The sequence below is a fragment of the Zonotrichia leucophrys genome, chromosome 7, assembly GCF_028769735.1.
Source record: "Zonotrichia leucophrys gambelii isolate GWCS_2022_RI chromosome 7, RI_Zleu_2.0, whole genome shotgun sequence".
NCBI lineage: Eukaryota > Metazoa > Chordata > Aves > Passeriformes > Passerellidae > Zonotrichia > Zonotrichia leucophrys.
In genome coordinates this window covers 1,428,677-1,454,839 of record NC_088177.1, presented here as the reverse complement: position 1 = coordinate 1,454,839, position 26,163 = coordinate 1,428,677, and the positions used below count along the sequence as shown (strand labels likewise).

Sequence of the window (26,163 nt, the reverse complement as noted above, 5' to 3'; positions counted from 1 at the left end):
AAGTGGTAGTAGTGAACTTGGAGAGGAAAGGTGAGCTCAGTGCTTACATCACTGGCCAGGATGGCGTTATTGAGGGCCAACACTGTGTTTTTATCATCTGTGACAGACAGTTTGCACCCCTTGAGGAATTCCCGGTCCAGTTTGTATTCGTACTGCAGGAAGAAAAAAGAAAAGATAAAGTAAGAGAGTCTCTGATCTTCTCCAACTTAAAAAATATTCTGAATAGGAGAGATGGGGACATGGAATATTGGGTGCATTTTGATTTTCTTACATCACTCTGCTGCAGAGAGGACTTGGCTGCTTGGACAAAGTCAGGCCTGTCAGCAATCAGGTGCCAGTGGGCTTTGGCTGCTTCGTATTTCTTCTTGTAATCCAGCTGTGTCCAGGGAAAAACAAACAGGGAGAGTTCATGGCAAACTGGGGAATTTGCACACAACATACAGAGCCAATTCTCTTTTGGCCTGTGAGAGGAGGGAAGAAAATGTATCTACACCAGATCAGGGCTTTTCTCTGGGTCAGGCACAGCCCAGCCCAGCAGTTTTTCCACTGCTGGGTGGGGAAAGGGAACAGGAAGGTGGAGAAAGGGATATGAAGGTGGAGAAAGGGATAACAAGGTGGAGAAAGGGATATGAAGGTGGAGAAAGGGAACAAGGTGGAGAAAGGGATATGAAGGTGGAGAAAGGGAACTTGAAGGTGGAGAAAGGGGGAACAGGAGAAGGTGGAGAAAGGAATAAAAGGTGGAGAAATATGAATAAGGAACAAGGTGGAGAAGGATAAGGTGGAAAGTAAAGTAGAAGGTGGAGAAAGGGAACTTGAAGGTGGAGAAAGGGATATGAAGGTGGAGAAAGGGATATGAAGGTGGAGAAAGGAATAGCAAGGTGGAGAAAGCAATAAGAAGGACTGAAATGATGTCCTGACTACTGAAATGGGTGTTGGGCACCAATAACAGAAAGCACGGGTAAGTTTTCCATCAGGCTTTGTGTCCAAGAGCATCATCCCATGGAATTCGTGGCACAGTTGTGTCTCTGCCAGGAAAACAGGGAACAACTGGAAGAATGGGATGTGTGACATAAAAGAAGCTCAAGGACAACTCACCAGAGTGAGCACCTCAGTATGAAATAAATTAAAACACATTTTCTTCCAGTAGCGTAAGGATATTTTCCACCAAAAAAATCAGTGGAATTTAATTTCTTGTGGAATAATTTCTTGTGGAAATAATTCCTTGTGGCTTCCACTGCCAGCTCCCAACACTCTCCAGAATAAAATAAAAAATGATCAGGACAGAACTCACGTTGCTGTTCAGTTTGTAGGCGTGCCTGGGAGTTTTGATGTGAACTGAATCCGCCACGACGTTGCAGCGAGATTTGCTCCTCTCATACATTTCTTTGTATTTCAGCTGAAGAAAGACAAAGATGTAAAAAATGTTTGCAAAGATCATATCAGCATCAACAAGAAAAGCATCCAAACATTTAATTAAATTTAATTAAAACTGCTCCTGGATAAAATCTTAATAGGAGAAAATGACTGGAGGTGGCACTCAGGGCTCTGGGCTGGTGATGAGGGGGGAGTTGGGCACAACTTTAATTTGATGGTCTTGAAGGCTTTTCCAACCTAAATAATTCTGGGATTCCATGAAAAATAAATTGTGTTGATACAACTTGATATCTAGCACCTGCCTGAAGGAGGGTTTTCTCCAGCAGCACTTCTCTTTATAGAGAAAATGTGGCAGTTTTAACTCACCACGAGGCCCGAAAATGTTCCAAGAGCTCCAAAAGAAAATTCCATGGAAGACTTCCTAAAACACTGGGTTTTGAAAGTGCACTGAATGCAGATAGAGCTTTTCAGGCCAATATGGTCTAAGAAAGTGATGATTTTCTCTGACAGCGTCTCACAGGAGTTACAAACATTGGCTGCCAAGTTAAAAAGCGAATTTTGGCGTTTTTGATGGCACAGAGGATTCACTCACGTCACTGATCCTGTCCTTGACTTTGCGCACGTGCAGCAGCATCGGCGTGTCCTGGATGGTGGTGTAGCCCTTGGGCTTGGCTTTGTTGTACTCCAGCTTGTAAATAATCTGAAGGGACAGATTGGGGCTTGGGTTATCTCTGGGGATCCTTGGAGTCAGCTGGGAATTCCCTGGGGGTGCCTGTCCCATCCCACAGGACCCACACTTACATCACTGATCTGCTTGTTGACCTTTGTGGTCCGCAAATACTCCGGAGTATCCAGAACTGTGGTGTATTTGTCTTTCTTCTTCTCATAGTCCTTCTTGTACTGAACCTGGAGATGGGGAAAGGCTCGAAGTTCATACACAGAGCAGGACAAAACCTCTTCCAGAGGTGGGATTATATCCATGGGTAAAACTGCAAAACCCTCCCACAACGCCAAAGAAAGCAGAGCATGCACCATGAGCTGAACTGCAAATCTTTTCCTTGCCCAGGAGGCTGCCTGTTTGTTTGTCTGATTCATTGTATGGTTATTTCAAGCTAAAATCTCCAGGACTGAGCTAAAAAAATCAATCCCTGCAGACCAGAGACTTCTGAATTTCATAATGGACAAAATTTCATTTTTAAATAGTCATATCCAGTTGAAATTTGGACTTGGTGATCTTGGAGGTCTTTTCCAACCTCAATGATTCTGTGATCAGAGTGAAGAGAAATGTAAATCATCTCACACAGCAGGAGATAAAAACATTTCCAAATATATCCCAATGCTAGGGTATTTTCAAGGCTTTGGCAGCAGGATTTGTGCCTTGGTAATGATTTTCTTAAGGATCAGCTTGCCCTGCTCAGGTTTCTAAACCTTTTTTCACAGAGTTCACCAAGTGAGAATAGGTTCACCAAGGATGGAAATTCATTGTAGGCAACCTCAAAGCAGCTGGAAAAGGTTAGAATACATTTTTTAAAAAAGAATTTTCATGCTCTACCCTTTATCAAAAAATAAACCCATGCATTTGAAATGGGACTGTGACAGACAAAATATGAAAAATGATAAACAAGTAATCGATGATAACATGGAGTGAACTCGGGGGGACATGCAGGTCAGACACTTCTTTTTTGAATTCAAATATACTCAAAGTTACCTGCAAGGAGCTTTTAGTGGAAGAATATAAATCCACAGAAAAATGGAACACAAATGTCTGAAAAACCTTCAGTATTTATTACTGAAGAATGTCACTATTGGCACAGGCAATAACAAAGAATTACAATTCCCTCTGACAGAATTGTTTTCCACTGCTGCATTTCCAGTCCATCATTTATATTCCAATTCATGATCATGATTTTTCCCCTGCAAAGGGTGGGCTGGCTGCCAGCAGCTGTGATTTCAGAGCAGAAATAACTGTTCTGTGTCTGACACCACTCTGGGCACAGTGGGAGATTAATGTTGGAATCTCCCTGGCAAATCCATCACGTCCTTCCTGAATTAAGGAACTGGGGTTATCAAAGGTGGCCAGGCCAAGAAATGGTGCCAGAATGAGAACTGGGTTAGGGAAATACCAGGAAGAGCTAACATCCAATATCTGAAATGAATGGAAAAATGCTTTTTTATACAAATAAATGAAATTCATACCAATTGTTTATAATGAAAGGAGAAAACGGGGACAAGCTCAGCCTGAGCTGAGCCACGTCCAAGTGACAGCAAATATTGTTTCAGATATTCTGTTTTATTTTACCACAGCCAGCATTAAGCACATGGAGGAAGCTTTGGGGTCTGAAGTCCATGGAAATAGAGGGAGCAGTAAATTTGCCAAGTCCAAGCAGCCACAGTGGGATCTAAGGTGTCCTAGAGCAGCAGCTCTGCAGATTACCTGGCTCCACAGGTATGTGTTGTAGAGTGCTGTCAGCATGTCTGGCCTCAGAATTTCATTGCATCCGTGCTGCAGGAGCATCTTGGCAAGGGATTTATAGCTTTTCTGTCCATGCAAATGGCAACCAAGGACAAGAGAGACACATGAACAACGTGAACAATGACACGGCTCTAGATCCCAGGCACTTGGAGAGTGGAGAGATTTAGGCAAGGTGCTGTATGTATTCAGCCACATGTGCATACAATTCACATCTGGATCATTAACACTGCCAAGGGGAAATATTAACAAGTTTTCCTGCTCTCACTTTAAGGAAGTTATGAATTTTTTGGGGGGAGATGAGAGTAAATTAGAGATTAAGGCAAATATGTCCCTGTTGCTTTATCTAGAAATGAGTAAGAAGAAAAGAGAGGTGATACAACTATAAATGCTTGATCCTGCATTTTTAATCCCTCTCCAGTGGCTTCAGGAGGGATGGGATTCCCGATGTCCATTGATGCACAATAACAGAAGTACATACAGGACAGATGGACAGAGCAGCTCACACAAAAAGCGCCTCCTTTTTGGGTGGCAGGATGGAGATGGGATGAAGAGTGAAGAAACGTGACAAAACCACAGGGCTGTGACGCTGCTGGGAGCGAGGGGGCACGCAGGGGTACCCCCACGGTACCTGACTGCTCAGGGTGCTGCCCCACTTGGCCAGCAGGGTCCTGGGCTCATCCACAATAACGCTGTACCTAGCTTTGAGCTTCTCATAGGCTGCTTTGTACAGCTTCTGCTCAGAACAGCACACACAGTGTAACAAGAGAGGGTTAGGATACAGAGAGATCGCTGGTATAACCGCTTTACAGGCTGGGGTTGAAGGTCGTGTCCAAAAGAGAAAAATACATTTTAAAAAACCAAACCAAACCAAACCAAACCAAAAAAAAAGACAAAAACCCCCCACAACTAACCAAATAAAACAATAAAAAAAACAAAAAAAACCTCAAAAAAACCCAAAACAACCCAAAAACAAACAAACAAACAAAAAACAAATGAAGAAACCACAAAAACCCAAAAACAAAACAAAACAAAAATTTCCCCCCAAAAAATAACCACAAAAAAACCAAAAAAACAAAAAAACAAAAAAACAAAAAAACCAAACAAAAAAAAAAAAAAAAAAAAGAAAAACCAACAAAAACCCCCAACAAACAAAAAACCCCAAACAAACAAAAAAACTGAAATAAAAAACCCCAAAAAAAAAAAAAATAAAACAAAAAAAAAACAGAGGAGAGGGAGAATATTTCCAAATGGTAATTGCATTTCTACATTGTCTCTGGAAGGCCTACAGTTTAAGGATGTCTCTATTTCACCCCTTCACTAAGCAATTTTATGACTGATTTTCTCCATGAAAAGTAACTGCAGAAGCAACTCTGTGTTGTAGATTCCTGAGTTGAGTCCAAAGAGAACACAATGAGATGTTATTAAAAAAACATCACTTATATAACAGAAGATATTTAGGTAAGCATTTCAATATATGGAGTTCCCATTGATAAAATTTCACCTGTTTATGTTTCTGATATTAATTTTTCCTTATTTGCCCTATGAACAATTATAAGACTGAACAATCTTCATAAAAATTCTGATATTTGTTGTGAAACTGCTTCTCTTACCTAGAACAGGTAATGCAGTAATAAATTTACTGACAGGTAATGATATGACACCACGGCTGGTGAAAAAAAGAATAAAATATTAAGATATAAACCTAAATATCTGCTTCTTTACTGAAAAGCATCAGATTTTGATGGGCTGTTAGAGCTCCAAGCTGATGGGAATCACCCTGAACATGATGTTTTCCATGGAATTTGTGCTGGGGTGTAGAGCACTAATCACAAACTCCAGGAGAGAAGTGAATTTTAAACCCAGGGATGTTCATTAATTATTAGGTTGTGACAATTGTTTCTTTAGCACTACAGGAGGAAAATAAGAAAAAGTTGATTGGTAGAGTTGAAAAATTCCAGGCAAAATCAGTGAAATTAAATAAGTTGTAGAAACTTCAGACATAACTCTGTCATCCTAACACCAACAAAGATTTTATCAATGTTTTAGGAAAGCAATAGGAATTCTGTCCACATCTTTTTGAGATGGAAACCAACACTCAGGATTACTGTACCATTAGCATAATTTAAGTCAGGAAAGGAAAAGTTCCTTTGCCATGAAAAATAATGAACAGGGGTGGGATTTCACTTTCTAGGCTCTGCAAGCCTGTTCTGTCCTAATACTCAGAATAACAACAACCTTGTCTTTCATGATGTTTTTAGTCTGATCTTAAAGCATCTTTAAGCCTGATTATAAGGAAGGACAACCTTCAGCTCTGTATTTACTCACAGAGCAACTCCTTAAGGCTGAGCCTACAGAAATCTTTACTTACCATATCCGTCAGCTGAGTTGCATATTTAAAATGTTCATTGCTTGGAGAGTCAGCCACGTACTTGAACTTGGACTTGGTCTTCTCAAAGTTCTCCTTGTACTTACACTGCAGCCAAAGAAAACCAAACACACAAAACCCAGCCCACGTTAGCCCAAACAAAGGGAAGGCAATGAAAATGTGATTTTAGAGGGAACCTGTGGCAAACAAATTGGTGGGATTACTGCATTTGTGAGTTAACTTTTCTACCTACAACAAATAGTTGTGAATGGACAGAAAATGTCCAAAACCACCAAGGATTCAGAGTGTGTCACTCACCCCACTGTAGAGCACTTTATTCTGCTCTGCCAGGACAAAAGCTGGAGTGTCCCACACATAGCAGCCAGTGCCTTTGAGCCATTCCAGGTCTTCCTTGTATTTAACCTTTAGAAAAGAAGCAAAAAAACTCAGTTTTAAGCAGATAATCAGTGTTGAAATGAACCTCAGCACAAGGTGTGGCAAAGAGGGTTACATTCATTATAAAATAAATTAGTTTCTCCTATTTTTGTGATGGACTCAGTTTATTCACACACATAATCTATCATTAGCTGTTGGAGTTCCTGTGTGAATTAAAAATAAGGTGCAGGTAAGGGGTTATTGTGTATGTATAGAAATGTACAATTAAAGGGTTTTACAGGGCTAAACAAATTTAAGAAAATATAAATGTAATTAATTAAGACTGTCTGCTAATTTGACAAGGAGCTGTGCTGCAGTTTTGGCCATCAGATTCTGTCAGTTCCCAGGGCAAATTGTAAATCACTGAAAACCTTCAGCTGCTTTCCCTTTGTTGGGATAGAAGGTTTGGGGTCATTTTGGAGACCACTCTGAACGTTCATTGTGGGCCCTGCAGGAGCTGCTGGAACTCACATCACTGATGGCATCCGTGACCAGGCGGTGGTGGAAGTGCTCGGGCCGGTCTGGGATGGATCTCCAGATCCCCAGCTGGCTCATGTAATTCTCCTTATACTTCACCTGCAGAGAAAGTGGAAGAATTAAGTAAAACAATTGAAGACAACACTCCAGACAACACAAAAGTTTAATTTTTTTGCCCCCTGAAACAACAGAACTAAAAGAGTGGAAATGAGATTAACTTGTAACACCAACAGCAACCAATATTCCATAGAAAGAGAGAAATCAACACTGATAACGTTGATTTTTTCCTAATTATTTGACATATTGAAATGGAACAAAAGGCTAAGTGGCCTATTTTGGGTTATTAAGTGTCAACCACTAATTAGGAATGAAGATGTACATACACTGCTGATGTCATCAGTGACCTTCCTGTGGTAGACAATGTCCAGAGCATCCTTCACAGTGTGGTATTTGCCCTTGGTGTTCTCAAAGGTTTCTTTGTAGCGCAGCTGGGAAGGAAAAAAAAAACCACAAAAGAAGGGATTAATATGCCAGGAAGTGTTTCAGTTACATTTCTCACTTCTCAGGAATGATTACCCAGGGATTTGTTGCTGTCAGATATCCCAGTGCAAGCCCTGAGGAATTTCAGGAGGCTGCAATTGCCTACAAACAGCTGTAATTTCACTGAGACTTGTGGTGAAAATTACAGGGAATTTCACCCAGTTCACTTCCAGACTGAGGAACAAACATCCCTGCATCACAGGAGTGCTCTCTAGAATAATACAAATGCCACTTCTGGCATAAAAATCTTCCCTGCCCTGGTCTAGAAGAAAGCAGGAAGATCATCCCAGACTTTCTCAGAGGAGAAGTTCCCATGTGCAGAAGAGCTGGGATGCTCCTTGGCAGCATTTAAATATATAAAAATCACTCTCAGAGCAGTAAGGCTAAATAAACCCTAGAAAAAAAGCACCAGCCCTGCACATGTCCTTTCACATCCTGCTGGTTCTGAAATATATGGAAAAGCTCTCACAAATGAGCATTTTTAAATTGCCTTAAATCACAAATAACTACTCCACGCTTGAAAAAATCAATTTCACCTTAACAACCTCCTGTGCAGCACCTCAGGTAATTCTTCTCTCTAATCTACTTCTGAATTTAAAAAATGAACACATTCCCAGCGACAGGGCGGTTTACTTCTAACACAAAACTGAGATGAAAAAGCTGATAAAAGTTATTTTATCCTGGCCCCAGCATCAATCACTTCAGTCCAGCCTGCTCTATTTGGAGACGTGATATGTAAACAAATTATTTTAAATCTGGTTTTACTTTGCTGCACAGCCGTATTTCAGTACAATGGGAAATGAAAATTAATTCTAAAAACTGGAAGAGAAAAAAAGAGAAAAATTGCAGTAGAATCAAATCAAAACTTATTGAAGTTCACCATATATTGAAGTTGGAGGGAGACGACCCACCTTGCATTGGTCAGCATCGACTCCACTTTATTGATCAATCAGGCACCTTTTATAACAGTGTTAATTCACTTCATGAATATTGCAAAATCTGAGCTCACAATAGGCCAGAGATTACACACCAACTCCTCCTTATGTTTCCAATACCAAGATTTGGGTTCTCAAAATTATTCTTGCTTTCCCAAAACAGCCAAAGATAGAACATCCACTTGTTATGAGAAAGCTGCCTGAGAACTCTGATGTGCAAGGCTCTCAAGGCCTTCATGTTTGTCACTTTTACTTGTAATTAAAAATAACCTGAGAACCTCTGCTGTTCACAGAAACAGGCTGTGAGAATCTGCTCCTCAGAGCTGCTTTCTAAGCCATCTCTGAAAAAATCTCCAACAAAAACTGAATAATGTTCCTAATTTCAAATGGAAATGGACATGCAAATTAGGGGACTTCCTGGATTGGGAGCACTGAGTTATTCTGTGCTTTGGATGTTGGCTCCCCAGTGATTTTCCAGTTTTTTCCATGCAGAATGCAAGGGAAGCAGCAGGGAGTTCCTGAGCACTCACATCGCTGGCATTCAGGTAGGCTCTCTTGGCTCTGATCAGCACCGGCGTGTCAGGGACAGGGGTGTATTTGTCCTTCATCTTCTCATACTGGATTTTGTACTTTTTCTAAGAGAGACAGCAAGAGCAAAGAGTCATCATTGCAATTTTAGGAGCAATTGCCAACCTGTTAAAAAAGCTTGTCTTATAAAACCCTAAAACACGTTTCCAGAATGTTTTATTTCACCAGAACTTACAAAGGAAATGTGGAATTTAAGTATAAGAAAGCGAAAACTAAATGAAGGCACAGATTTGAACCTTGAAATGACCACTAAAATTAGAAATAAAACTTCCAAAGAGTTCAGCAGAGTGGCAGCAAATTGGAAAACAAGATTTTACCTCACTGATCATGTCCTTGACACTCCTGGCATGTGCAAAGGCTTGAGTCTGACCATCAGCATGATGGTGGGGTCTCTCCTTTGTGGCAAGTTCCACGTACAAGTACTGCAGCAAGAAGAAAATAATCAAAAAAACCCACACTTCTACTAAATTCTCTGAAATTCCACTAAAGTCTCTGAAAAACAGCTATAAATTCACAATATAAACATAACCACCGATTTCTAGGAATTCTACATTGCTTGGAAAAGCCTGGAAAGTTTTTGCTGTACTTTAACAATATTTTAAGAAGAACCCCCTGATTGATTTTCGTATCAGCACAATTTTTTCACCTGGCTCTGTATTTTTTGTCCTGTCTTGGCTCTTATGAGGTCAGGTGTATCAAGGATGGACGTGTATTTTGTCTTCAGCTCGTTGCCTGCAGCTCTGTAAACCAGCTGGAAAAAGACAGCACCAGGAATTATTTCTTCTGCAATGGTTTAGAAGCTGCACAATCACAGCTTTGCATTTATAACACCTCATCTATTCCAGTAAAAAACACGGGGAGGGGTTAATTACAGCTACACAATTGTGCAGAAATAACAGAATTTACCTCACTCAGATGGGTTTTTAGCTCCTGCACTGCTCTGTATCCAGGAGTATCCAACACCACCTGGACTTTAGGCCACATTTTCTTGGCAGTACTTGTGTAGATATAATTAGACTGGAAAGGAAAAAATATTTATTATTAATAAAGGAAATTTTACAGTGCAACCCAACAGTGCTCTGAAACAACAAACTGGCACAAAATTCCCTCATTCTTTGCTCATTTTCATCGGTTTGACTTCCTGCATGCACAGCAATAAATCCATTGCTGTCCTGCTCAGTTCCAGAGGAAATCCCTTACCCAGAGCTTGCGGAGCTCGCGGGCACGGACCATGTCAGGAGTGTCATAGAGGAAGCAGCCCAGGCCCTGCAGCCACCTCAGGTCCTCTTTGTATTTAATCTACGAGAGAAATTAAAACCAACGAAATTAAAACCAAGGTTGACCTTTGGGACATTTCAACCTCCAGCCCTTCAAGGCAGTGAGAAAGCATTTTTTGGTTACAGAACAGAAAGGAAGAGGGAGAAACCCAACCCCAGTGCCAGCAGAGAGGTTTGGGCCTGGCTGCAGGTGCTGCTTACATCACTGGTGATGTCCCCGGCGTAGCGACAGTGCAGCACGTGAGGGGTGTAGGGCAGGGAGATCAGGTGGCCCTGCATCTTGAAGAAATCTGACTTGTAGATCAGCTGGAAGACAAGGAACAAAGCAGCATTTCAACTGTTTGGTCAGGGGACAATGCCAGCCCTTCAGCTGTTGTGTGGGGAAGGCACCTACATCGCTGACAGCCTCCTGGGTGGCTCTCACTTGGCGGATTTCAGGCGTGTCAGGCGTGGTGTGGATCTTGTCCTTGTTCTTGTGGTAGGTGGCCCTGTACAGCCTCTGTCACAAGAGACAACATTCTGCACTTGAACACAGCTCAGAACCTTGAAATGGCAAACAAGCTCAGCACAGCGCAAGCGCTTCTTACACAAATTACTGTTCTCTCCCCAGGCAAAGATTTCCCATTCATTTTCCCATTAAAATTCCCATTTCCCATTAAAATTCCCATTTTCTCATTTTAGTTTTCAATAAATCCTGGAAATCTCAGACTGTAATCCTAAAAACATATAAATACATATACTTAATTTTCATACTATTAAAACCAACGATCAAAGAAGTCAATAAATATATATAGAACCTAAAACTATTATGACCCAAATAATATATATAGAACTATAAATAATACAGAGTAATCCTAAAAACATAATATAACTACATATACTTATAATTTTCATACTATTAAAACCAACGATCAAAGAAGAGAATAAATATATATAGAACCTAAAACTATTACGACCCAAATAATATATATAGAACTATAAATAATATAGAAATCTCAGACTGTAATCCTAAAAACATATAAATACATATACTTAATTTTCATACTAGTAAAACCAACGATCAAAGAAGTCAATAAATATATATAGAACCTAAAACTATTACGACCCAAATAATATATATAGAACTATAAATAATATAGAAATCTCAGACTGTAATCCTAAAAACATATAAATACATATACTTAATTTTCATACTAGTAAAACCAATGATCAAAGAAGTCAATAAATATATATAGAACCTAAAACTATTACGACCCAAATAATATATATAGAACTATAAATAATATAGAAATCTCAGACTGTAATCCTAAAAACATATAAATACATATACTTAATTTTCATACTATTAAAACCAACGATCAAAGAAGTGAATAAATATATATAGAACCTAAAACTACTGCAACCCAATTTTATACAGGTACAATAACTTCTGTTCAACTTTAATCACAGCTAATAAAATCAGGCTGCAGTTTTATATTATGGTAACAGTTTCAGCCTGGATCAATGATCCCTCACCATTCTTGATGGATACTTCTCTAAATAATTAAAAAAGCCTCAAAGAAGAGGGATCCTACAACTCAGCAGTCAATGTACTCTCATTATGAATATTTTGGGCACTGCAAATACAACTGAAAGCAAATACATATATTTACTGTACCTCATTAATGGCTTGATTGACTTTCCTCACATTTTCAAAGCCAACATCTTTAGGTCCCAGAGTGTAGCCCTTGGCTTTCATGTGTTCGTAGGCTTCTTTATATTTCAGCTATAAGAAGTACAAAAACACACAGAAACTAAATTTGATTATGATTCTTGGCTACACTGCAGCTCTGACAGAAATTCATGTTGTGTAAAGGGACGGATTTTTAGAGATAAACAAGTGAGATGCAGCTGGATCACAGTTAAATACACCACACATGATAATTCCTTCTCCCTTTATCATATGGCCGCAAATTAATAATACAATAAATTTTTCTTGCATCTAATAAGGTATTTGCATAATGCTGAGGAAATTTCCATTTTGATAGTAAAGGCCCAAGCTGAGAGTCCCTGATGTGGGGCTGCTGATCACTGCCATGGTGCAGAAGGATGATTTGGAGGATTCAGACCCTGACTTACGTCGCTGCTGATGTGCTTGACGTGTTTGGCGTGCTGGAAGTTGGGAGTGTCCGTGGGAAGGCTGTAGCCCGTGGGCAGAGCGTTCACACCAGCCCAGCGATACAAATTCTGCAAGAGCAGAGAGAAAGGCTTTGTACAGCTGTCAGCAACACTGAGGGCAAAATCCCTCCAGCCCAGAAACCTCTCCATCACAACTGGCAAAATACATCCCCCATGCCTGGGAGGAAAACGCATTAAAATGCATTGTTATAGCTTGAATGAAGATATTTTCCCACTTTCATTTCAGAGCAGTGAGATGCAGCTTCACCTGAAAAGCCAAAAGCAGACAATTTGGTTTTTCAGTACCACAAACTCTGTGAAGCCCCAAGTTTTGTACTTACCTCACTCTGTATTTTGTTTGCATTGTATGCCCGCTCCAGATCCACTGTTTTATCAGTGGGGATCATCTTGCCTTGGACATTCTTCTTGTAATCACCACGATAGACAGCCTGGGAAAGAGAAAAAGTCATGATTGTCACATTCTCTCTCAGTGTGTTTTGTTTGCATACAATGGGAATTGTTCCTAAAAAAACTGGATTAAAGTTTTTTGGCTTCAGACAATTAATGATTTTAGTGATTGTGTCTACAATGAGGTGTAGATAACAACAACGATTGAAATTAAATTATTAAAAACATATTTAAAGTCCCATTTCTAAAGCTGGTGAGGTAACAGTATTTGTAATATTGGCTGGAAGGTGAGAGAAACACTTACTTCACTTAAATTCAAGGCACTGATCACATTCTGGACATAGACAGGAGTGTCCGTGACCACAGTGAAGTCCTTCTTCATTTTTTCTGCCTTAGATTTGTACTTAATCTGCAGAGAGAAAGCAAGAGCTCTAATTACTAGGGCTAGTAATTGTTAATTTAATTTATTGTACCATCATATTTACCATACTTACTATTCATTTCATCACTGAGCTATTTTATTAGAGAGCCAGCATTGAAACAGAAATTATATTGGAACTATGGTTTGTTATTTAATGAATCCTTCAATCAAGAAGGACAAATAACATTTTCCAGACTACACCTGGAGTGGAGTAAAGCCACAGTGGAGTTGAAAAGAAGACTGAGAAGCAAATGCAGGGTTATCCACTCACATCACTGCGAAGGTCATAGGCTTGCTTGGCATGGAGGATTTCAGGAGTGTCCCAGACAAAGCAGCCAATGCCTTTCAGCCAGTTCAGGTCATCCTTGTAGATCACCTAAGGAAGCAGAGAAGGAGCCTGTAAGAATTCCATCAGGATCTAATCCCTTACTTCTAAAATCATTCCAAAACACAACTGTCAAATGCTGGCAAGGAAGGTTTCTGCTACGTTTGTTTGTTTGTTGGTGGAAAATCAAAACAATTCCTTCAGAAATTTAAGTAATTTTTTGTTCAATTTGGGCAATAAATTAAAAATCCAATGATTTTAAAAATAAACAATAACACCTGTTCATCCTACTGGGCTCTGATTTACTGCCAGATCCTACTCCTGGGCTGACCTGCTCAAGGCAAGTGTGTAGAAGCTTTGCCCAACCACAATTTTCTCAGACTTCCAAAGTTTCCACACCTCATGCAATGAAATAAAGGACAATTTACAGACAGGGTAGAACTATAATGTTATAACCCAAATGCCTGCACCATTAACACTGAAATTATTGAAACTGCTGCACAGAGGTTGTGGACTTGCCATCCCTGGAAGTGTCCAAGGCCAGGTTGGACAGGGCTTGGAACAACCTGGGCTAGTGGAAGGTGTTCCATAGCAGGGAGTGGAACTGGATGGGCTTTAAGGTCCTTTCCAACCCAAACCATTCTAGGATTTTCTGATTCTATTCAAATAAGCCCCATCTCAATGACCCATATTAAGCCAAGTGGCAACTTCAGAGCGCTCCAGCGAAATTATTGCTAAATCATTCCTGTGGAGAGCTTTAGTGTGGAGAGCTTTATTAATAGTTGGTTAGCTGAGAAAGGCCATGCTGACATATTGCCACTGGTCAAGCTGAGAAATCAGCAGTCAGCAAGCTGAAAGGAGATGTCAGCAGCTTGCAATCAGTGGCCTTGCTGCAACATGGAGAAAGGGAGTAGAGATTAGTCCTGAATATCTCCTAAGAATATGTAGAAAGTATCAAAAGTAGGACCATAGGAATGTAAAAGTAGGTGTAACTGCTGATATGTAACTAACCAATCCTGAGCTCAACTTTTGCAATATGCATGAAGTTAATTATGAACTGTATTTAACCCGCTGTGCTGATCAATAAAATTGGGCCTGTGATGATCAACTGGATGTCCTGGTCTCCTTCCGTCGACACATTCCCTCCAACAGAGCACAACTGGAGGAACATTCTCAAAAGGGAGCCAGGAACAGGTGGTTTGGGGACTTACATCGCTGACTTGGTCTGTGACCTGCCTCACGTGGGTGTTGACCTGCAGGTCGGGCAGGCACAGCCAGTCGTGGAGCCGCGTGCGGTAATCGACCTCGCTGATCTTCTTCTGGGCATCCTTGGCTGCCATGATGTCCATCATGTCTGGCACAATGTGCACCTTGGCTTTGGTCTTCTCATAGGCTTCTCTGTACAGGCGCTGTGGAGTTAAAGCAATGCTCAGTGAAGCTGTGTGGATAAATTTGGAGGAAATCGTTGCTGCTTTCATGGGATGTCAGTGGGAGAGCAATCACTTTGGCCCTGACTAAAATTTACACCTGGCCTGCTCTAAAAATAATTTGCAGAACCTCAGCAAGGGAGGCAAAATGTGATTTGTTCAATTTTCGTTGTGCTGAGGAGTTAAAAGAAGGCAGATGATGATTTTACCCATATTACACTAAAGGTTTGCCCATGCAGGCAATGCAGTAATTGAGTTAAAACTTACATTTATGCTTGTGTTCTAGAATTTAGCAAATACTGCACACTGCCAAGTGCACATGGGAATGGGATGCCTGGATCAAGGCACGGGGATTCCTTGAGTTCCTGCTTCTGAGATGAGCATGGCTTCACCAGGAAAACACACATCCAGAACCAACACTTACATCAAGGTTGAGCTTCCCCACTCTGAGGCACCTTTCTGTGTTGGGATCATCCTCAACACCTCTGGGGAGGGTGTACAGGGCTTTGAACTTGTCATATTCCTCACGGTATTTGACCTGAGCACGAGCAAAGAAATGCAACAATTAACTGACTCCCGTGAGTCACTTGTGGGCTTGGAACAAAATCCATCAGCATTAAGCAAGAAGTTGAGTCCAACAAGTAGAGAAAGGCTTTAAAGCAGGATTTTAGTTTTCTGTTTTGTCTTAGATGGAGAAGAAAGCACATCATAACAATCAGGTTTTAAAACAACAGCTGACTAGAGGATTTAAAAATAAATATATGTAGGATAAGGCACTTATCTATTGTTCTAGCTGTTTCATTTAAAGAGATCTGTGGAGTGGTCTCTCTTAATTCTAAAACTTCACTACAGCATAAGATGTTTTCTATACCATACTAAGCATAATTTAAAGATTTTTGGTGTTTTTCTTACCTGGATGATCATGAAACTTAGACTAGAGAAAAAAACCTAGAAAAAAACTTAGACCATAAAAACCCTAACATTTTCAGTTTGGATTACTATAAAAATTGACTTTTTTTTCCATGACAAGAAGCCACAAAGGACTGTTACCCAAATGACTATCAGAGAAAAATCATTATCTACAGATACATATCATATCTCAAAAGGGGAAGGAAAATTAAAGTTTAAGAAATATTTATATCGATAGTAGATGCAAGGCATGAAGGATTTAATTATTAGATTTTTTTATTCACTGCAGTGATTAAAATATGAATAATTTAATTCACTTACAATGCTTGCATTGTGCTTCAGTTCTTTGGCACGTGCCAAGGCTACAGAATCAGAGGGCAGTGCATAGCTGGTGGCCTTCACTTTATCCCAGGCCTTCTTGTAGAGATTCTGTGGGGAAATAGAAAAGTTTGTGTGAGTGGAAAAATAATTCTTGTAAATAATTACCAGCAACCAATAGAAACCAAAAGCCCTTCTCCTTTTATTTAGACACCATATGGTAAAGCATTGTAAAGAAGATATTAAGTGATATTTAATATGAAGTGCATGTAAAGGGTGATAAAAATCCTTTCTAACTATTATTGTCTGTTGTCAGAGATTTTAATTTTGTTCAGGTGTAATTTTATTCAGGAAATCTGTTTATGAATCCAGGTGTTTTGCCAAGACTGGCATTACAATTGGAAAATATGGGCCTTGCCTGAAATACAATATCTCCCCCAAGCTCAAGTAGTGCAGAGGGACAGCACTGGCTTTGAGAAGCTCCTGGTTTGGATGTTTGTCTTCAAACAGTGAACAAAAATCCACATTAAAGGTCCTTAAGAGAAAGAAAACTGTGCATAAACACTTACATCACTATAGAGGTGTTTCAAACTCTGAACTCTTTGTGAATCCACTGTCTCAGTCACAGTTGTGTACTTGTCCTTAGTTTTGTGGAACTCCTCCTTGTACTTCACCTGGGGGATGAAAGCTGGGTTTAGTGAATGGTTCCAAAGCTCAGCAGGACAATCCTGAGCAGAAAAGGTGGGGATTCACCTCGCTGGCGTTGGCAGCACTTTGCAGAGCAGTCACATAGACAGGGGTGTCTGTAACCACACTGAAGTTCTGGAAGTTCTCCTTCCCTGCAGAGGTGTATTTTATCTAAGGACACAAAACCAACAAAACACCCATTAGTGCTGGAAAAGATCTGGAAGTCCCCTGCCAGCTTCCTTTAAAATCTGGACAGCTGAAATCAAAGATTACAGCTCAGTTAAGATCAACTCTGAAAGTGACAGATCATAAAACAGAAATACTTAATATACAGCCAGTATGGACTAAGGAATAATGAAATTAAAAAACACAGCTCTCTTTACATTCTCCTGTTTTCTGCTCCTCCAATAACACAGGTGATGTCTCTACAGAAGCAACTCCAAGACGGCATTTTCACAGTTTAAACAAAATATTTCTGATGTAACAGGAATTACTTCATTCAGCTCTGGACTAGGACATGTCAACCCAGTGAATCACAAATGGAAGAAAAAACCCACAAAAATATTTATTTCTTTATTTAAGGAAGACTTACCTGGCTCTGCAGGTCATAGGATTTCTTAGCCTGTATGATTTGTGGAGTATCCCAGACGTAACATCCAAGTCCCTTCAGCCAGTTTAAGTCATCTTTATACACAGACTACAAGGAAGTGAACAGAAGATTAGGTTAGGAAGAAATTTGCCTTCTGCCAATTAAACCAAGGAATTCTGCATCCTACTAAGCCAGGTAACTCACACAACTTCAGGTTTTATTGGGAATGTTGGTTGGCCCAAGCTGGGACACCACTCGCTGCAGAATATGAGCACCATTCTCTCACCTGTGGGCTGATACAACCCCAACAAACAAGGGAATTCTTTTCCAGACCCATTGGATCCAGAAGGATTCTGGATGCTGTCCTGGCCCCTGTGCTAATTCCAGCATTCCCAGTTACAGTAGATAGGGATCACTGCTGTGATTGGTACTAAGAATCCAAGGCCACGGTTATTAATTAATATTAATGAATCAATTAATGCGTAATAATTTACTATGCAAACATTAATTTTTGTGTTTAATTAATATTAAATTTAATATTAATTTAATATAATATTTAAATATTTTGGAAGATACTTGGGAAAAATGATGGGAAAGGCTGCTGTAATATCAAACCAATGGGCTCAGTAAGCTCACATAAATTTGGAAGGGTTTGGACAATGCCCTCAGGCTCCTGGTGGGATTTTTGGGGTGTGCTGGATGACCTCGATGGGTCCCTCCCAAGCCAGCCCAATGCATGGCTGTGAATTAATGACAGACATACATCACTCAGGATCTCCTGGGCTCTCCGGGCGTGGATCACATCGTTCTCCTCGGGGGAGCAGCTCCACTGGTGGAAGTAGTGCCGGTACTCCAGGTCGCTGAGGATGTGCTGGCACTTCTTGGCCAGGACGTGGTTCATCATGTCAGTGGGGATGTGGACGTTCTTCTTGGTGTCCTCATAGTTCTTTCTGTAGGCCAGCTGAAAAGCAAAGATTGGGGAAAAGGTGAGAGGAAATCAGAGTGGTTTTCTGGGCAACTTTGGGTTCTGGACTAAAAGGTCACAGCATAATCTGAGATGTGGTACCTGGATTTAGTAGCTAAGCTGCCATGGGATTCAACAGGATATAAATCTTAACCTGGATATGAATCACCTTCTATTTTGTCAAATTTCTGGAAGGGCAACAATTACCTTCACTGGCAGTTTTAACACCTGATGAGAAAACTAACAAGTCTTCAGGATTAAAAAACTCATGCTCACACATGGTTTTCATCTAATTAAAGATAGAATATTTGGGATTACACTAATTTTAGGCCCTGCGTGACGCGTTGCATGTGCACTGCTGACAACAGCAACACACCAAATGTGCATTTACTTTTCCAGCTCTTAAATTCCTATTTCAACTCAAAATCTACACTTTTATTTGCAAAGGAAATTAATCACACATGGTATTTTTACTGCTCAGATCCTTAGACTGAAACAGAAACAGGTTTTTTTTTTTCTTTCCTTACTGTAGTATTCCTAACAGCTGTACAAATCCCTTCTCAATCTCCTAAATAATTTTAAATTCAATTATTCAACCCACATATCAAAATAAGCATTCAGGTAACACAAGCATGTTGAAATAATTTTTACTGATATTATTGTGAATTTATGTTGAGGTTGGACTTGATCTTGGAAGTCTTTTCCAACCTTAATGATCCTGTGATTCTAGAGTTCCATTAAACTTTGCACTGTTTATGTTTAAGTAATAAAATAGTGAATTTCATCTGTGAAATAAATGGTGAAATAAATGAAATGGAAAATATTCCAGACTTGTTCATTCCTTACCGCGCTCCTCATTTTCTGGAATTCCAGGGAGTGAATGACACCGGGGAAATCACCAATATCCTTCCCAGCCAGGTAGTGGCCTTTCAGCTTCTCATATATTTCCTTGTATTTACGCTGAAAAAATATTCATGTGGAAATTTTAATGCTCATTCTAACAACATATTGGGGGGGAAAAGGGAAAGAATGGGAAATTCCTCCTGACCTCGCTGTTGATTTGGTTTGCATGCTTGGCTCCCACAAGTGGAACATATTTCTCATCCAGAGAGTATCCAATGGGCTTGCTCAGCTCCCAAGCCTTCTTGTAGTGTTTCTAGACAAGAAAAAGCACACACAGGTGTAATTAAAAAATCAGTTATATTTCCCATTTATACACACATGGGATAGAACATGGAATACAGAATATTTTTACAGAGTTGTTCCCAATAAATGTAATGGAGAATGTAAATTTTGAACAGTCATTCAGTATAAGGCAAACAGGACAAGTGTTCACTTCAGGAAGTTACCTGAGCACAAATTTGAGCTGATTTCTGCTTGCTTTATTACATTTATACCAGAAGGGTCATAAAAGTATCCAAAATATGAGCTCTGGTATAAAAGTGCAGTATAGAATTAAGATTGATCATTTTATAGATTATCAATACTGTGAAAAATCTTCAAGAAATATTGGTGTTTATTAAAGAAACATTAGTGTCAATGGCACTTTCCTAATACCTTTTGTTAAATATTAAATATATTCACCTTCAGATTAAGTGATGAAGTGTGTACTCATATGAATGAGTAATCACTTCTAATTTTAAAAAACTGAGGTTTCTCATGAAAATCAGTGAGACTACTCAAAAGTAACTGCTTAATAATGTAAATCATCTACAGTCTTCATTTCTTACACAAAAAGTAAATGTAAAATTTATCAGTAGTCTCCAAAGATATTATTGGATGGAACGATATTTGGTTTTGTCACACTATTTTGACTTCCACGCACCACAGAGCTGTCCTTTGAGATCACTTCAACAAAGAAAGAAATCATCCTGATTCCAGTGATCCAAACAGGAAAGCTGAAGCAAAAAGGGTTTAAACAACCTCCCTAGCCACACTGCTGAGAGTGGAACAGCTCCTCAGGTCCACCCCACATTTCAGAGTTTGATATTTATGGGATCTCACCTCACTGTGGAGCAAGGCCATGTCTTTGGCATGGTGCAGAGCAGGAGTATCATCAGACCCAATGTACTGGCCTTTCTCCTGGTTAAATGTTTCTTTGTATTTTAGCTGCAAAAGAAATCAAACACAGTGCTAATTCCACTGGAGAAATACATTATTGCCAACAGTCCATCTATTAGTAATAAACATTAATTTTCTCTTGTGTCTCAATGCAATAATGCTGTGCAGGACATTTCAACCATTGTAATACACAGGCAAATGTTACTGTGTCACCTCAAAATACACATGGTATTCTTGAAAAATTCAAGATACTGCTCAGCAAATACAGTTTAGCAACACCAGGGATTCCATGAACTGTTCATCAAGAACAGGAGTCAGTTTTCTGTTAGAAAAATCTATGCAAACTCTAAGTCAGGGACATGCCATATTCTTCTACAGTAAAATGTTAAATTATTTGGACAGCAGTATTGTGTTGTTCTTTTATATCACTTCTTACTAAACTTGTTCACCCCAGGCAAGCCTGTTATTAATGAGGTGCACACACAAATAAATAAGGCTAAAACTAGTATAATTAGCAAAAGCAATTTAATCATCTTCTAATTCTTCTATATGAAATTTATTTTTAAAAAAAGGTACATACATCACTCTGATTGACAGAGTTCATCTTTGCCAAAGTGATCTCAGGAGTGTCAACCACACTGGTGTATTTGGAAAAGTTATCCAGGGCTTCTTTGGTGTACGCTCTCTGCAAAGAGGTGAAATAATGTCTTAAACACTGCGTGAGAAAGAAGTGCCAATTGTGGAACTGCTGAAATATTTTCTCTTACCTTGTTTATCAGTTCTTGTGCATTCTTAACCTTCTTATGCTCCACTGAATCGAGAGGGATCCAACCAATGCCACGGAGCCACTCCAAATCAGCTTTGTAGATGTTCTAAACCAGAAAGACAATGCAAAAGGACAGAAATGACTGAGCTCAGGATGGATGATGTGCTGTGGGCAATATCCATGGCCAGACCATGTAGAAAGGACCACACAGGGCTGCACCACCACTCACATCGCTCTGCAGGTCGTAGGCCTGCCGTGCGTGGATCACGTCGTTCTGGTCAGGAAGGCAGGTCCACTGGTGCAGGTACTGCCTGTAATCAACATCACTGACCAAGTTCTGGCCCTCCTTGGCAGCCACAACTGCCATGGCGTCTGAAGGGATGTGGATTTTGGACTTGGTTTTGTTGTAGTCGGATTTGTACAGCCTGTCGCTCTGGATCTCGCCCGCGTGCTCGTACCACACCAGCTTGGGGTCGTCCCTCATCTTGGGCACTCCCACGTAGTGCCCTCTCTGCTTGACATACTCAGCTTTGTATTTCAGCTGGTGGGACAGGGGAGAGACACAGAGAAAATCAGCACTGGCTGGGCCCACTCTGGTTTTAACCTGGGAGCAGCCTCAGCTTTGTCAACACAAACAGCACACGAGACAGGGAGCTGTCAAATGCAGCCTTAGGTTTTCAGTATATCACCAGATAAAAATCTGGCCACAAACAATAATATTACCTTGTATAAGCCTTCCTGTTCAAAATATAGCATTTTCTAGTCTAATATGCTCCCCATTTTCACTAAAAGGTATTGTTAACACAGGAGGAAAGACTTGCTAGAAAATGTTTTCTAACAAGTGTATTTAGTCTCACTTTGGCAACAAATTATTTGAGATTGTCTGAAGAGTGAATGCTTATTTATGGTATTTACATCACACTGTTTTGACAAAATGTTTATTCCAAATAAGAGTAATGTAATAATTTCAAGATCCATTACGTAAATGTTAAAAATGAAAAGTGTGTACTGGCCTAGAGATTTTGATATGCCAAAAAAGTGAAGTTAGAGCCATATATGTTATAATCACAGTATCACTTCAAATTTTACACTTTTTTTAATTTAACACTTACAAAATATGGAAGTCCAGCTCAGTTGATTTTGAAAGGACTGTTCCCGGAGAGAGGGAATGTAGAAGGAATCTGACCTTGAGCACTAATACCTCCAAACCCCATAATCACAAAGATAGCTGAATGATTTGGAGGACAGTGGGATTCACAGGCCATGAAAAGTCTGGATGTTACCCCAGATGGAAAGCTTTTTAAATCTGTTTGGGAATTTTAAAGGCCTTTAACATTTCAGGCTTCCAAGCACTTATCTTCCTAATGAGAAGAATCATTACCTCACTTTGGACATCACTCGAGTGCTTGGCATGAGAGATCTGCACCGTGTCAGGAGGCAGGAGGTAACCAGTGGCTTTTTCTTTCTCCCAGCTTTCCTTGTACAAATTCTGTGGGAAATAAAAGTGATGAGGAAATCAACACTACTGCAGTGATCACAATTACTGCACGTATGTAGTTTCTTTAGAGGCATAAGGATAACAAATCCTTCCTTCAGGTTGTTATCAGTAAGGCAGGTTTTTTAAATACCTAAAAAATGGGAGTAGAAGCTGTCAAGGAGAGACCACGCACCTGATTCAGAATTCTGGCTGCCTCTCGGGCCATGTCCAGCTGTGGTGTATCTGTGAGAGTGTAATTTGTCTTGGCCTCATTCCATTCTTTGTGGTATTTAATCTAGGACACAGAAAGAAATTACTGCCTTGTAGCACCCCCACAGAACTGGGGAAACACCATAATCTACACACAAAATAACAAACCAACCCCTGAATTGGCAAGGCTAGTAGACAAAGCACATTAAATACAGAATCACAGAAGTCAAATGTAGCCCAGACACTGAGAGCAAACTTACATCACTGAGGATTTCAGTGCTGTTCTTTGCTGTGACATAATCAACTCTGTCAGCCACGGGAGTGAACGGCAGAGTTTCAGCTTTCGTGCGGTACTTCCTCTGTACAAGAAAGAGAAGAACAGATTACTCTGGAATATTTGATGCCTAACACAGCAATTGTGAATAAGATACACAAGACAAGGAAGTTCTCATGGAGAAAAACCTCTCCATACACAATGAATGTTGTGAAAATACTACAGTTGCATTTTCCATTTGAACAAAACCCATTGTTTAAACCATTTAAAATACTTTGAGTGACAAATACCCCTGAAGAAAATTTTAGTATTGAAAAACATTTGGTTACCTCACTCAGGAGATCTCCAGCATATTTGACATGCTTGACTCCAAGGGAATCATTTGGCAACCACCCGATTCCCCGCAGCCATTCCAAGTCAGCTTTATAAACAGCCTGGGAAAACAAAAGAGGGTCCATGCTCTTAGCTACACTTCCCTGGACAATCCAGCATGACTCAAAAAATAACAGAATTGAATGCAGTGGTTAAAAGGGGAGCAGTAATTCCAGTATGAGCACTACATCTGAATTTATCCCACTTCAACCATTTATAAGTGGCCTACACTTTGCAACTCTAACAAAGAGCAAGGTGTCCCTGAATTCAGGAACAGATTCCCACCCCTTAGAGCTGAAGCAGGATGAGAAGAGGCAATACAGGACTAAGTTAGGGGGTGTTTTCAGGTGGACTTACATCGCTCTGGAGGTCGTAGGCTTGCCTGGCGTGGATCACATCGTTCTGGTCGGGCAGGCAGATCCACTGGTGCAGGTAGTGCCGGTAGTCGGCGTCGCTCACCAGGGCCTGCCCGTGCTTGGCTGACACGATGGACACCATATCCACTGGCAGGTGGCACTGGGTCTTCTGCTTGGCAAAGTGCTTCTTGTACTCTCGTTCGCTCTGAACCTTGGCCACGTCCAGGGCAAACTGGATTTTGGAATCTCCCTTTGCGTTCGGCACTCCCACGTAGTGTCCTTTCTGCTTCTCGTGCTCCAGCTTGTATTTGTACTGGGGGAAGAGCAGAGGCCACCATCAGTAACAGCTAGAAAGAGCCCTCGGAGCATGGGAGATGCCTCTTTTGGCACTTACATCACTGGCAATCTCTCTGGAAGCCTTGGCTGTCTTGATTGGAATTGCATCTGCTCTCAAATCGTAGCTCATCTTCAGCTCGTCCCAAGCTCCTTTATATTGTTTCTGAAGAGACAGATAAAACATCACACACGTGCTGAATGCTCTGGCATTTGCCATTACAGAAACAGAGTCTCCAGCCATTTATTTGCTGAAATACCATGAAATTTTTTGAGCAGTAGTCCTGCTCCTAACCATAAATGCAGCTGCCTCTGAAACATGCAACACCAGTTGTGCAAACTATAAAGCACAAAAGGGTGTTTATAAAGGCATAGAAAATATTTCTATGCCTTGGGTTGTCATCCATTTTAATAAAATATTCCCTCAGTGGGGCATCATATCAATAATTTAATATAATAATAATAATAATAATAATAATAATAATAATAATAATAATAATAATAATAATAATAATAATAATAATAATAATAATAATAATAATATCTATTTAATAATTTAATATTAATAAAAAATTAAAATAGCTGAACACAAATGTTTATTTTTAAATGGCTGAATACTTTAAGGACATTCAATAGAGGGAAGGGATTGCCACAAGCCCTGTATGAGGATAGATTTCAATGAGATTCACAGAGATTCAATATCATAGAATGATATAATCCACGTACTATTTTAGAGAAAACAGAATGATAAACGTACCTGGCTGTAATTAACAGCATTAGCCTTGGCTAGGTTGATTTCAGGGGTGTCTGGCATGATGTGGATCATAGTCTTGTCCTTTTCCCAGGCTTCTTTATATTTTTGCTGTTAAAACAGTCATTTAATAATATCATCAGACTTATTGAATTTCACTTACCAATAACTTAAAATCCCATAAATCTCTCCTGAACTATCAGCTCTAAAGAGCAAAATGTTTGGAAAAGCATTAAACTCAAAACACCGCTGATCAGTTTTATATTTTAGCAGTGAGATTTCTCTTTAGCTGTAGTTTCTAGTGTGGAAGCAGCTTTGAGGAGGTTGGAACGTACAGCGCTGATCTGTTCAGCGTTGGTCTTGGCCAGAACAACATCAGGGGAATCCACAACGCTGGTGAACTTCACGCTGTCGATGGGGGTCCGATACACGTTGTCACTCAGGAGATCCTGGGCATTCTTCACCCTCTTAATTTCTGGAGAGTCGTTGGGCAACCACCCAATTCCACGGAGCCACTCCAGGTCTGACCTGTACACAGCCTGGGTGAGATGGTCAGAAAAGGAAAACATTGTTTAAAATGATTGTCTTAATTATTTTAAGCTTGTCTTAATTATTTAATTATAATTAAATAATTTAATATATATTAAATTATTTCGGAATTTTAAAGGCCTTTAACATTTCAGGCTTCCAAGCACTTATCTTCCTAATGAGAAAAATCATTACCTCACTTTGGACATTACTCAAGTGCTTAATTATTTTAAGCTTGTCTTAATTATTTAAGCTTTAATTATTTTAAGATTGTCTTAATTATTTTAATGCAAAGCAGATTATGTTTTATAAACCTAGCCAGAGTCAGGTGAATCCTTTTTATAGACGGGAGATGTTCAGTGTCAT

General features: G+C 39.9%; 1 protein-coding gene across 1 annotated transcript in view; it reads right to left on the bottom strand.

Annotated features, from left to right (window-relative positions):
* The window catches only part of NEB (nebulin), a 105,380-nt gene that overhangs the window by 33,990 nt on the left and 45,227 nt on the right, over positions 1–26,163 (bottom strand). The window contains exons 71-113 of the mRNA XM_064718377.1: positions 25,605–25,808; positions 25,276–25,380; positions 24,580–24,684; positions 24,187–24,498; positions 23,787–23,891; positions 23,444–23,542; positions 23,167–23,268; positions 22,878–22,985; positions 21,726–22,037; positions 21,498–21,602; positions 21,311–21,415; positions 20,674–20,778; positions 19,718–19,825; positions 19,516–19,629; positions 18,469–18,666; positions 17,709–17,813; positions 17,183–17,287; positions 16,999–17,103; positions 16,433–16,540; positions 15,627–15,740; positions 14,987–15,184; positions 13,722–13,826; positions 13,334–13,438; positions 12,963–13,070; positions 12,583–12,690; positions 12,122–12,229; positions 10,859–10,963; positions 10,666–10,770; positions 10,388–10,486; positions 10,094–10,204; positions 9,834–9,938; positions 9,505–9,609; positions 9,130–9,234; positions 7,508–7,612; positions 7,119–7,223; positions 6,531–6,635; positions 6,216–6,320; positions 4,476–4,580; positions 2,176–2,280; positions 1,967–2,074; positions 1,292–1,396; positions 272–376; positions 48–152 (exon numbers count right to left, since the gene is read on the bottom strand). Of these exons, the coding sequence (XP_064574447.1) occupies positions 48–152; positions 272–376; positions 1,292–1,396; positions 1,967–2,074; positions 2,176–2,280; positions 4,476–4,580; positions 6,216–6,320; positions 6,531–6,635; positions 7,119–7,223; positions 7,508–7,612; positions 9,130–9,234; positions 9,505–9,609; positions 9,834–9,938; positions 10,094–10,204; positions 10,388–10,486; positions 10,666–10,770; positions 10,859–10,963; positions 12,122–12,229; positions 12,583–12,690; positions 12,963–13,070; positions 13,334–13,438; positions 13,722–13,826; positions 14,987–15,184; positions 15,627–15,740; positions 16,433–16,540; positions 16,999–17,103; positions 17,183–17,287; positions 17,709–17,813; positions 18,469–18,666; positions 19,516–19,629; positions 19,718–19,825; positions 20,674–20,778; positions 21,311–21,415; positions 21,498–21,602; positions 21,726–22,037; positions 22,878–22,985; positions 23,167–23,268; positions 23,444–23,542; positions 23,787–23,891; positions 24,187–24,498; positions 24,580–24,684; positions 25,276–25,380; positions 25,605–25,808 (5,244 nt within the window). The remainder of the gene's footprint in view (positions 1–47; positions 153–271; positions 377–1,291; positions 1,397–1,966; positions 2,075–2,175; positions 2,281–4,475; positions 4,581–6,215; positions 6,321–6,530; positions 6,636–7,118; positions 7,224–7,507; positions 7,613–9,129; positions 9,235–9,504; positions 9,610–9,833; positions 9,939–10,093; positions 10,205–10,387; positions 10,487–10,665; positions 10,771–10,858; positions 10,964–12,121; positions 12,230–12,582; positions 12,691–12,962; positions 13,071–13,333; positions 13,439–13,721; positions 13,827–14,986; positions 15,185–15,626; positions 15,741–16,432; positions 16,541–16,998; positions 17,104–17,182; positions 17,288–17,708; positions 17,814–18,468; positions 18,667–19,515; positions 19,630–19,717; positions 19,826–20,673; positions 20,779–21,310; positions 21,416–21,497; positions 21,603–21,725; positions 22,038–22,877; positions 22,986–23,166; positions 23,269–23,443; positions 23,543–23,786; positions 23,892–24,186; positions 24,499–24,579; positions 24,685–25,275; positions 25,381–25,604; positions 25,809–26,163) is intronic.